At 47.1% G+C, this 12,063-nt stretch overlaps 4 protein-coding genes across 4 annotated transcripts; 2 read left to right on the top strand and 2 right to left on the bottom strand.

Annotated features, from left to right (window-relative positions):
• Positions 1-229: 229 nt before the first annotated feature.
• BJY04DRAFT_224961 (MFS transporter) lies at positions 230-2,065 on the top strand (the record flags this gene model as incomplete). Its single annotated transcript, XM_073718097.1, has 5 exons — positions 230-339; positions 407-874; positions 929-1,641; positions 1,691-1,795; positions 1,851-2,065. The coding sequence occupies 5 exons, from the start codon at positions 230-232 to the stop codon at positions 2,063-2,065; spliced, it is 1,611 nt and encodes a 536-aa protein (XP_073564314.1).
• Positions 2,066-3,142: 1,077 nt separating this feature from the next.
• Positions 3,143-4,879, top strand: BJY04DRAFT_225909 (general substrate transporter; the record flags this gene model as incomplete). Its single annotated transcript, XM_073718297.1, has 4 exons — positions 3,143-3,394; positions 3,455-4,018; positions 4,071-4,467; positions 4,530-4,879. The coding sequence occupies 4 exons, from the start codon at positions 3,143-3,145 to the stop codon at positions 4,877-4,879; spliced, it is 1,563 nt and encodes a 520-aa protein (XP_073564313.1).
• Positions 4,880-5,773: 894 nt separating this feature from the next.
• Positions 5,774-6,871, bottom strand: BJY04DRAFT_225907 (uncharacterized protein; the record flags this gene model as incomplete). Its single annotated transcript, XM_073718296.1, has 2 exons — positions 6,529-6,871; positions 5,774-6,458 (listed from the first exon to the last, which is right to left on the bottom strand). Exons 1-2 carry the CDS (start codon positions 6,834-6,836, stop codon positions 5,774-5,776), a joined length of 993 nt encoding a protein of 330 aa, XP_073564312.1. The 5' UTR covers positions 6,837-6,871.
• A 73-nt stretch (positions 6,872-6,944) lies between these two features.
• On the bottom strand, positions 6,945-8,846 carry BJY04DRAFT_203819 (fungal specific transcription factor domain-containing protein). The gene is made up of 3 exons (XM_073713395.1): positions 8,347-8,846; positions 7,790-8,287; positions 6,945-7,723 (listed from the first exon to the last, which is right to left on the bottom strand). Exons 1-3 carry the CDS (start codon positions 8,817-8,819, stop codon positions 7,282-7,284), a joined length of 1,413 nt encoding a protein of 470 aa, XP_073564311.1. The 5' UTR covers positions 8,820-8,846; the 3' UTR covers positions 6,945-7,281.
• Between the last annotated feature and the right edge of the window lie 3,217 nt (positions 8,847-12,063).

Genomic DNA, 12,063 nt, shown 5'->3' with positions numbered 1-12,063 from the left:
GTTTATCATGACGCCACTGAGTTCAAACAAACCCAAACGCCAACTATGATCCCCTACACAAACAACATATCTGAGGCCTTTCCGCGGAATTGATCTGAGTCCGTCGGCAACGGTCATGTTCGGTGTGAAGAAGGGAGAAAGATGACTATTACTACCCCAGCATTCCACCCCGGGATCATCTAAACTCCACTGTTCCCCAGACCCACCACCGTGGAGTAGAGATTCGATCATGGTTTCTACAACTATCGAAACACTCGGTCGAGTGCGACTTCAGGACGAACAAGGCACTCGGCTCCTGGTGCCACAGCCGTCCACCGACCCCAATGACCCCCTGAACTGGTTGGTCTACTGTCCCTTTCCTGCTTCTCTGCTTGACGAGGTTATTGACGCTGTATCTTAACGACAGGTCTCGGCCTTTCAAAGTCTACATCGCCGTCCTCACATGCGTAGCCTTGACATGGGTCAACTTTTTTGCGGGCGGCCCATCGGCTGTTCTCGTTGAGATCGCCGTGGACCTCTTCAAGGTCTATCCCCCGAACCCAGCAAATCCTGCATCACTCGACCCGGTTTCGATCGCAAAGTTCTCATCCGCCGTGACGAAAACCGCGCTGCTGTTCTCAACAGCTTCCGCAAGCGCTGGTGTTGCCAATATTATGTGGGTGCCCCTCGCAGTCAAGTACGGCCGGCGGGTGGTATATACTTTGTCCTTTCTCGTGTTCGGACTCTGCTGCATTTGGTCGGCTCGCGCCTCCTCCTTTGGTAGCCTTCTCGCCTCAAGAATCATAGCAGCCTGGTTCGCAGGTAGCGCCGAATGCGTTGCACCTGTAACAATTGCGGATATTTTCTTTCTCCACGAACGCGGGAAAATGACAGCGTATGTGTATGGTCCAGTTCCCCTATTAAATCCTCTCTCACCTCAAACCACCAGTATGTACTCTGCCGCCCTTTCAAATGGAGCCGCTATTGGGCCACTTGTCGCCGGACTCATGTCCATCTCGCAAGACTGGAGAGCCTTCCACTATCTTTGCGGTGCCCTTGTCCTCGCCACAACTCTTCTCATCGTCTTGACTATGCCTGAAACCGCATATCACCGGGAGGTGGATCCAGCCGACCAGCAACCCGGTGAATTGAAGGACCCCACCGTCTCTCAAGTGGAACATATCCCAAGCGATTCTAGGTTGCCGCGCAAGAAGTCTTTCGTTGAGCGAATGTCGTTTGTTCACACACCTCTCACTAAAGAGGCCTTGTGGAAGATTACCATTCGCCCGGTCTTTGCTGTAATTCTTCCACCTGTGCTCTGGTCGACGGTGTCCTTCGGAGTCGGAATTGGGATATTTGTGGTGATTGGTACCACTGCCGCAACGGCCTTTTCTCAGGCATACCACTTCACCACCTGGCAGATTGGTGTGGTTTGGATATCCAGTATCATTGGAAACCTCCTCGGCATGCCCTTCGGTGGCTTCTTCTCTGATTGGGTTGCCAATCGCGCCACAAGGAAGAACGGTGGTATTCGGGAGCCGGAAATGCGGCTCCCCGCCGTAGGTATTGCAATGCTCTGCTATCCCGGGTCGCTGCTGCTGTATGGGTTGGGTATCCACTTCAAGACCCACTGGATGGTTGCCATTCTGGGCATGTTCCTGTGTAAGACAAATACCCGCATTACATTGCCTCACTCCTGATCATGTTCTAGTTTCGTTCGGTAGCAGCGCTGCCATCGGGATCAGCGTGGTATATACTATTGACTGTTACCGGCCCATTGCCGGAGAAGTCGTAGTGAGCCAGGTCGCCTATAAGTGTATGTCTCAAGTTACCTGTTATGAGAGCATACTGTTAACCAAATGATTCTCTAGCGGTCATTACATTTCTCATGTCGTTTTACGCAAATCCATGGGTCGAGCGAGACGGATATGCGGGCGCGTTCTCCGCCATGGCAGGTTTCAGCTTCGTGATTCTCGGCCTTTGGATTCCGTTGTATATCTGGGGTAAGCAGATCCGGCACGCTACATTCCAATGGCGGGTCATGCAGTTGATCCACTGGAATTCCGACCGAGAAACGGGCGAGTAGAGTGGGCTGTTTTTTTCGGTGTTTGTCTCCGTAGTATGAGCATGGTCGACAGCGGCACAAACCTTGCTTAGTACTAGAATGAGCCAGATGGCCTCCCACGATGGATACTACACATGCATCTCTACCATGATTTAGGAACGGGTAATACAAGCTTTAGATTCCCGCGCGTGTTGAACGGTCTATTTCAAGTTCTTGCTAGCCCACTGGTGGTCTAGGTGTACGAGCGTACAAGTACATCTGTCCTTTGAGGGCTTTTGCTCCAAGTCCACGGATTCAACCGAGAAGATAAGCATGTTGCAATCAAGTAGTTTATTGGTTCGGTTCTCGAGATCACAGGGGGAAGAACTAACGAAGTTCATTAGGCCTACTGGCCGCGAGTCATTTAGAATCCTTCGAATGGGGCGAGTAGGTTTGATCAGTGAAGCACTTATTGGAGGGCGCCGTCTACCGAAATACAGATATGTTCTGACTGGCTTCTGCGGGAAAGCTGTCGCAGATTTCACAAGGCTGCGGCCGGAAGGCGAAGGACTAGCAGTCGATACCATATTCACCGTAAGGAATGTTAGACGACGTTGGGATGAGAAAGAGCCCCTTAGGCATATACGCGAGATTTGTGGTATACTGCCGTCTGCATGATTACGGACAAAGTCTTCTCGAATATCAGGACTAGCCCGGTCCGTGCCCGCTCGTGCAACCTCGTTTAAAACCGCCTGAGCTGAATTCTATCGCGCGAGCTCGGCCGGGTTGCTTTAGGTTGGGGGAATATGACAGGAACAACCCATCCTGCTGAATCTCGGCTAGTACCGCCCATGGTAGGCGCTCTCCAACATCTGGGGGGGAGGTCAGCTGGGATTTCTGGATCGGCGGTCGTTCCCCCGCTTCTCCACGCTGGGACCCGGTTCCTCATGGTCTGTGGCTATGCCTCTGCCGAGTACTCCGACAGGTAATATAGCCATAATATCCCGCACCTCTGAGTACCGAGCTTATATAGCAGTGATCTACCCATCTGAGTACTTTTTGCATTTTTCCTGCGGCAAGACCACCACTCTCCACGCCCCCCAAGAAAAAACCTTTATCATGGCGAGCTCTCGTGCCGTTGGACACGACATGGCACAGGTTCTGCCCACAAGCAGAAGGGCCTGGGTCTTCGAACCGCACCTACTTGGGCTCAATTTACGTTTGCTCGTTATCCTTCTTTGTGCATCCACTTTAGGGTTTGACGCAACCATGATGAATGGTTTGCAAGCGTTGACAACATGGCGAGAGTACTTTAATGAGCCCAAGCCCGCCCTACTTGGGACCATCAACGCTGTGTTCTCCATTGGAAAGGTGGCTTTAATGTCTTCCAGGCGCTTTGATATAATGACTAACACTAGCCCTTCGCACTAGATTCTATTTGCGCTCCCATCGGGCTGGGTGGCGGATCGATTCGGACGGAAAGGCTGTCTGGTATTCGGAATCTGCATCCTGGTGGTCGGAGCGGTGCTACAAGCGGCAGCTCAAAACCTTGCCATGTTCATCGCCGCGAGGTTTATCCTGGGGATTGGCAGCGAGTTCGGAAGTGTGCCAGCCCCCGTATTGATTACCGAGCTAGCCTATCCGCCCCATCGCGCGAAAGTCAGCGGTTTATACCAGACGGTCTTCTATGTCGGAGCTATCGGTGCTAGCTGGTCGACCTTTGCATCTTTCCATCAACTAGATTCAACTTGGAGCTGGAGAATACCTTCCCTCCTTCAAGGGTTTTTCCCTCTGATTCAATTATTATTCATCTGGAGTGTGCCCGAATCACCCCGCTGGCTTGTGAGCCGAGGGAGAACCGATGAAGCTAGGGCTATCTTGACCCGATGGCATGCAGGAGGGAACCAAAACTCACCTCTGATAGATTACGAGATGAGTGAGATGCTTGAGCACCTAAATGCGGAGTCCGAGGTCTCCGGCCTGGGCTGGAAGGCAGTATGTGTATTTTCACTCAAAATCTGTAGATTTTCAGTCTAACATGCAACAGTTATGGGCAACAAAAGCAGACCGAAGACGAACTGCTGTGGCATGCTTTATGCCTTTTCTGTCTCAGTGGACTGGCACGGGCCTTGTTACTTACTACCTAGCCCTTGTACTCGACACAGTGGGGGTGACTGATTCGTTCACCCAAACCCTAATAAATGGCATTCTTCAGATCTTCAACCTCGGGTCGGCCATCCTGGGGTCCTTGCTTGTTGACCGCATTGGGCGACGACCGCTTCTGCTTTTCTCTTGTATTGGCATGTTTTGGTCATTTATCACCTTCACGGCCTGCTCAGGCGCCTTCGACACCACCGGCCTACCTGCCTTGGGTATTACGGTGGTTGTTTTTATATTTGTGTACTTTTTCCACTATGCTGTGGGCGTGACACCATTGACATTCGGTAAGCTACACTGAACTTGCCCGATGTGGATGGATATCTTGCAATACTAACGAGTTCTCCAGCTTATCCCGCTGAGATCACACCGTTTCACGCCAGGCAAAAGACCCTTGCCGTGAATTATTTCCTACATGGAGTGCTAATCATGTTCAATTCCTTTGTCAATCCGATCGCTTTGGACAGCATAGGCTGGCGCTACTACATTGTGTACTGTATTCTGATAGGGGTAGCAGCCGTGGTGGTCTTCCTCTTCTTCCCTGAAACTCGCGGCCTTCCTCTTGAACAAATTGCAGATGTCTTCGAGGGTCCAGTGATCGTTTGGAAGAGAACCTCCAGTTCTACCATAACTGACAATGACGCTGGACTGGAAGGTAAGAAAGAAACTGTTGAAATGATCGAGAAGGTAGAGGAATAATAGCGAGGTATGGTCTGGGCGAAGCATCTCCGAGGCTCATTTTGCCCATTGCATGCCATATCGTCATCAGCTTCTGAACCCCTGCTACGTACAGAAAGGATAGCACGGTTGTCAAACCCTAGCTCCAGGAGCTCATACTATCAGGTCATCGTGGCCTGGAGCTGGGCCTGCTATAGCTACACGCCTGGACATCCCATTCAGGACGTTCCCAATCAACATATGTCTACTTAGTTTAATGGCTGTATATTGCATCAGGCTAATTAGGAGACTTGAAGGTTCACGTATATTCTGCTCATGTCGTTGAGGTTGAAGATTTCTTTCCGTTCTCAAGGTTCTGAAGAGTATAGTGTATCACATAGTGCTTACGAGCTACCGTCCTCTAGGCCCACTGATCCTGAACTTCTGGGTTTCTCCCTCAACTCTCCAGCGATGAATTTGTCTGCTTTTTTATAGTGAAAATTAGGCATCTAACCCTTTCCGCTTCCTCAATGGATACAGTACGAGAATGGAGCCTCAATGTGTTTCCCACCTGGCGATCGAATCAAAATTTTTGAGACTCCCAGGTACACTATAGTACGAAGCCCGCCGAGATATCTGCATTGAGACACCCTCCTGGTGCTTAGCCTATTTCATTAGCACGGAGGGATGTATAGCAGACGGTCTTGTGAAATTCTTCATAATAGTTCAGAACATCTCTAAGGAATCTCTCAGATGTCTGTGATGGTTATCATGAAGGACGGTTGAATCATATGTAAGTCAACGGACGCAAAATTCAACTCTCTCATACAAAAAGAAACACGGGTGCGGCCAGCACCGCTGATTGTTTCACGCCGACTTCGCAGGATAATAATGATATTCGACCTCCTCCACGGGCAGCCCCATGGGTAACTATACTCAGTAGGGAATCACACCTGCCAGTTTGAGAATCTTATCGGTTCTCTCTGGCCTCTCCAGCGGCTCGTTCCTTTCCAAAGGATCCAGTTGGCCGTCAATAAAGGCCTTGCCCTGGCCATGTATGTTGCAATGTGGCCAATGAGTAGTCCCTTCAAATCTCTCAAAAAGCTCAGCCTTGTATTTGAGTTCATCTGCAGATGCAAGAGCAGCCGGGGCATAACAGATATATGCAACTGTGCGGATCGTGTCGCTTTCAATCGGGGCAACATGGTGGATCGTACGTGAGTCCCACAGGATCAGGTCGCCGGGCTCAGCCTCAATCTTGATCTCATAGCAGCCTTGCTCTTTGAACCATTCAATTTCGTCCGGTTGGAATCGGTATAAGTCGTAGTGATTGCTTTGGGTCTTCCGCTCCCGAGGGGAAAACGTTTCGAAATATTTTTCAAATAAAGCAGACGACCCCACCATTAAAAGTAAACCTCCATCGTGGGGGCCGGCCTGCGAGAGGTTCAAAATGCCCTGGACGCAGGACAGCCCCTTTCTGTAAGGGGACTGATCTGTATGCGGCCAGGGAGGAAGAGGGGCAGCTCTCGGATTCGGGAGCGAAATATTGAAGGTATCAAATGAAACGAGCAATTGATCGGTGCCCCACAGTTGCTTGAACGGTTCGATCACACCAGGTTCACTGCGTGGAGTTGTGCTGTTAGCATAACCATGTATTATCTTTACAGTCCTTGGGGCCTTTGAAAACATACACTCGGGCATCCCACATAAACCTTTCATGCCCCGCACAGTAGTTGATGTACATGTTCTTGAATTGTCGTGGAAGATGCTCATTTGTCCAAGTGTTGCGATCATCCAGCTTGAATCCATTGTTAAATGACTCTAACCACTGGAAAGCCTTTCTCTGATAATAGTGCGTCGCCTTTTCCTTCGGAATCGCCTCCTTAAACACGTAATAGCCATCCTTGAAGAATTGGTCTCTCCAATCGCCATAGACGCGTTTCGCATTAGAAGCCAGACTTGGCCTTTCGGCTTCCACGACCGAGGTAACAGAAGGCATAGTTTAGTGAAGTGTAGAATTTAATGAATGGTAGGAAGATCAGGAGTATGGTGTTGTCAAGAGGAAAGATGATCCCAACGCTGTGATTCCAGAAGCTTAATATAAGATGATGATACGTGCATAGCCTTGACGCATTTGATATGACAGCCAATCTTGATACCGATCTACGCCTGAACTCCCGCGAGTCCGCGGGAGTTCAGGCGAGCCCACGCGAACCCACGCGTAAAACACTGCCTAGTCTAATAGTGGCTGTACCAGCAGGCTAATCAAACCTCCCGTCTGTGCAGCCATAATACTCACTGCCTTACATATTTCACTGGTTGAATACCAAACAAAGTTCGGAAAGTGCGATACTAGATGTATCTGGACTTTCAGTACTCACATCGGTCGGTTGTTATTTGTAAACCAAATCGATGTCTTCTAGTGCCGAGAATGAAATAGGGTCTTAAAAGAGAACGTCACCACTCAGCAAACTCCAGTCCTCAAAAATATTCCAATCTATAATTGGCAGCTCGTTGTCCAAAAGTTCATTTGGCAGCTGGGGGTTGCTTTGCCCTTGGAAACCAGTGACAGAACCAGCGCTTTCGTCTTGACCTGGAGTTTGCCCAGATGGTACACTCCCACAACCCATTTTTAATATCGATTGCATTATATCTACTGACTGGATACCACTTTCAGCCTGCTCGAGCTTGTTGAGAAGCTGCCCCAGAACGATTGACCCGCCCCTTGAGATCGTTGTGATCGTCGCATACGGTGTGATTGTTGAGATGCAAGACATTATGCGCTGCTTTTGCTGCTCTGTTCTCACGCTGCTCTGGGTGCGTCTATGTTTAAGGGTGTCGAGAGCAAGGAAAACTCCTGCAGCTATGGTAGCCGATGCGAAGATCCTTCATAAGGTGTTTGTCAGCAAGCGATACCTTAGAGCCACAAAGAAGCGCAAAAGGCGTGAATACCAAGTCTTTTTGTAGATGTAGGGGAATTCTGTATTATCAGAGATCGCAATCGCTGCTGAAAGTGCGCACTGACGGAGCGCTTCATATCCCTCATCCAAGATCTCCACGTTAGTCTGGAATAGGACCCGGCATAGTCGCAGTCGCAGCAAATTCAAGGTGAAAAAGAAGTGGTATCGCTGTCCGATGGCCCAGATAGGGAGCACTGTGCTCGGCTCAAATGTGAGCGGTGTGACAAACGGGGATTGATTTTCGAGCTGCTGCACCTTTGCAAGAGTGTCCTTTAGGTTTTTTAGGGAGCGACTGTTGGCTTCAAAATGGGTACGTGCTATGGAGGCCAATCGGGCCATGGCGAGGTGATGGGATATAGGCGGTAGGCTTGTGAATGGTTGGTGAATGGCCGTCGGGCCCAGGAGGTGCACCACGTCGTATGCTCCGTCGGAGAGCTCAGTGTCAAAATGGTCGACTTGTATTGATGGCGATCGACTTGCAGCCCCGAGCCTGTAGGAAAGATCCGCCTCAGTATGCACACTTATATAGCCAGGTCAAGTCATACACACCAATCACATATCACAAGAGACCACCATAAACGGCGTCCCAGCTCTCTATTTGGTTGGGTGGACCATTGGGCCATCTTGCGGATTCGAGCTGGACAAGACAGTTCATTGCCCAACATATGCATCTTCAGAGACTTGGCAGTACTAATGGCAATCGCTGTCAAGGTTAATTCTCTCTGTCTCTCTCCGAGATGGCGACTGCATAGATTGAGGATAGCGATAGCTTGGACCACATGTAGCGATGGCCGCCCGATGAAGTCGCTTAATTCCATCTGCCGCAGGACGGTTCGATACCATAATTTCCCGACATCGTCACGGCTTGAAAATGTGACCGACAATTGAGCAAACAATTCGGCATCATCCATGAATATAAGGCCCGCGACAAGCAGACTGAGATAGACAGCCAGCCAAGAATGATTGCGAAGACACTCGAACTGGCCTTGTTCCAAGGAGGTCGCAAACTGCTCAGCCTCCATGGAAAATGTACAGGCGTCTACAGCGCAATGAATCCAGGTAAGCGATTCCAGAGCGAAGCGGACGAGGGCCCGACAGTCTGGCACCGAGGGGAGGAGCCGTACCATGGAGGCAAGGTCTTCAGGGACTGCTTGGGAGATCGGGTGCTTTTGGTTGGGCCGCTGGCCAATTCCCCCAATATTCCATTCCTCCAAAATCGTCGAGAACTCTTCAAAGTCTCCATGACGGGTTGTCTCGGGCAAAAGGTGGTGGACAGGGGTAGTAGGGACAGATCTCGCACGGGTGCGACCCTGGACAATAGCTTCCAAGCAAGCAACACGCTCCACTAACCGAGAGTTCTCCCTTCTAAGTTCTGCTTCTTCTTGCTCAAAATCCGCCTGGTCGTTGCGGCTTTTAGCGAAACCGTTATCAGTCGCTCTTGATCTCGGCAAGTATGCAGGGTATCTTACATGACAGGAGTTCCGCGCACTAGGACCACCTCTCGAGTACATTTGTGCGCTACATTTGCCTTGATGCAGCTGTCGCAGGGGATGCTTTTACTACATCTGACACGCCGGCGAGCGCACTCTGTGCAGCGAAGGGGGGCGCGTTGGCTTTCTCTGAGGCCTGTGGGGGACATTTCTATTCTCACGCAAAAAGCTGGTTAGCGAATTTCCAATGTTTCCAGGCGTGGAACGGTAGATTCATGCAGCCTAGCTCGTCAGGGTGAGTTTGGTGGGGTATCTAGTCTCCGAGCAGCCGCGTGACTGAGTGAGCCTCCTTGATACAACAAGGTTCCAGGAGCCTGCCTCCGTAGGTTGCATATGCTGCTGCTCCTCAAGCTGCAGTTGCTTAGTCTGTGGTCTATCAAGGGGACAGAATCCCCGCGCGAGCTCGCGCGAGCTCGCGCGAAAATCAGACCAAGTGGCGCGAACTGACGCGAACGTCAGTACCCAGAGCCCCGCTTACCTACCGTTGGTTACCGCCTGCCGATCGTTTCCATCTAACAATCGAATTTTACCCTACACCTACCTTAGTATATAAAGTTTTGATATATATAAATAAAATTCTATAGGAATTATTTATTATTTTAATTATATATTTCCTAAGATATAGAGAGCATCGTTTCATAAGTTCTAAAATTATTAAAAAGTAAAACTATCTACCTTAACTATTAACTAGGGGGAGTACTTCCTTAACCCCCTAGGGTACTAGTAGCTTAGCTACCTGCATTTTCTTAGTTAAGTAATTTCTTAAAGATCTTGATATAGGCTATTCTAGTGATTTAAATATTAGTTTAAAGGTATTTAACTATTCTTAGCTTAGTGAAAAAATTCTACTAGTTTTTCTGCTGTTTTATCTATATGTTACAGAAAAACAGACCTCTCTATGTTTTCCTAACCCTAGTAACCTCTTATAAGCTTGTAATAACTTAACTTATTTAATCCTTTTTTTAAATAGTTTCTTATTTAACTAATATAAAGACTAGTTATAGTTAGGGTTAAGCTTAATTAAAGTAGGCAAGGCTAAGTATCCTATATATAGAATACCTGTAAAGTAGTTTATATAAGTATATTATTATTCTAAAGATAACTCTAAAATAATAATTTATATTAATTATAAAAAATAAGTAAAACTAGATATAGTAGTAATAATATTCTTAAGTATTTTTTATACTAATTATTATCCTGATTACCCTTTCCCTGTTATTAATACAGTAGTTTATGTAATAGTTCTTAGTAACTACTATCCTAACTACTAATACTTAGCTATTTACTATAGTAGTTATTATAATAGTCTTATATAGTTTATAGCCTACCTTAGCTCTCTTTTATCTACCTAATAGCTTATTATAAAAATATACTTATTCTAGGGTAACAGCTGTTATCCTGTGACTACTATTCTTTTTTAATAGTAGTCCTTCTCTAGGTAGTAGTCTTCCACAGCCTGCTATCCTTCTAAGACTCCTGTTTTCTCTAGACTACTATCCTCCTAGGGCTTTTATCCTTTCTTAAACTACTATTCTCCTGTGACTATAGTCCTGACTAACCTGCTATCCTTCCTTCCTAGCTGTCATTCCTAGGACAGCTGTCCTTGTTCTGCCTTGCAACCCCGCCTTGCTAGGTTCTTAACAAATACCTTGCAGAAGGCAAGGTTTAGTCTTGCGATGAACTTATGCTTGATTCTATACCTGATCATTATATTAATCTTTAACAATTTTTAGAAAGTTTTAATATTCTTACTTGATAAAGTTATACCCTATATAAGCTAAAGAAAGTAAAAGAAGTCTCTGTTAAGAACCCAGCCAGGCAGTCTACGCGGCAGAATAATACGGACCAGTAACGTTGCGACAAGATAATAGTATCCCAGGACACTATTATCGGGAGAGAAATATTATTAGCCACGGAAGATTATGCTATTATAATATTTAAGCCCTTAACATATTAACTACTTTTAGTGTTAGGACGGACCTAGCGACACTAACAGGTATAAACGGATACTAACTATTATATAACGGAGCCCACCTGGCGAGACGCCCACGAGGGAAATCACGTGCGTATACTATCCAGCAGACCAGGGACTGGTAGGGAAATAGTAGATAGGGGAGTGCCCCTATTAAGTATACTACTTAGTATACCTTGGAAAGGTATACGGGATAGTATACGACGCGAAGGATATTTAAGGACGTTTATTACTACTGTATCTAGTCTTACTTATTCTTCGTGATTAATATAAATTATTATCTTAGAGTTACCTTTAGAACAGCGACACACTCGTATAAACTACTCTACAGGTATTCTATACGTGGGATACTTGGCCTTGCCTACTTTGACTAAGCTTAACCCTAACTATAACTAGTCTTTATACTAGTTAGACGTGAAGCTATTAGGAGGAAGGATTAAGTATGTTAAGTCAAGCGTTGCGAGCTTACAAGAGGTTACCAGGGTTAGGAAGACGCAGAGAGGTCTGCCCTTCCGTAACAGTCTCTCTTATAGTATAGCTTAGGCCTTAATATTTATGTATAAAAGACTTTAGCTAATTACTATATATCTTAAAAAGTATTTCAAAATTTCAATATTTAGGGGCTACATGGAATAAGTTAAATAACGCAGGAAGATAACTATATGAATCTTATTTTTTATATAAACTCTATGTGAGAAAGGGGTTTCTCAGGTGCTTGGTTGAATCAGTATATTCAGGAATTAGAGGCTTAATAAGGAAATAAGGCTGTTTTCAAGCATTATATAAATAATATAGATTAATACT

The sequence above is a fragment of the Aspergillus karnatakaensis genome, assembly GCF_047715665.1.
Source record: "Aspergillus karnatakaensis strain CBS 102800 unplaced genomic scaffold BJY04scaffold_107, whole genome shotgun sequence".
Taxonomy (NCBI): Eukaryota; Fungi; Ascomycota; class Eurotiomycetes; order Eurotiales; family Aspergillaceae; genus Aspergillus; species Aspergillus karnatakaensis.
The sequence above is the reverse complement of the archived record's forward strand: the minus strand, read 5'-3'. Positions and strand labels throughout refer to the sequence as shown.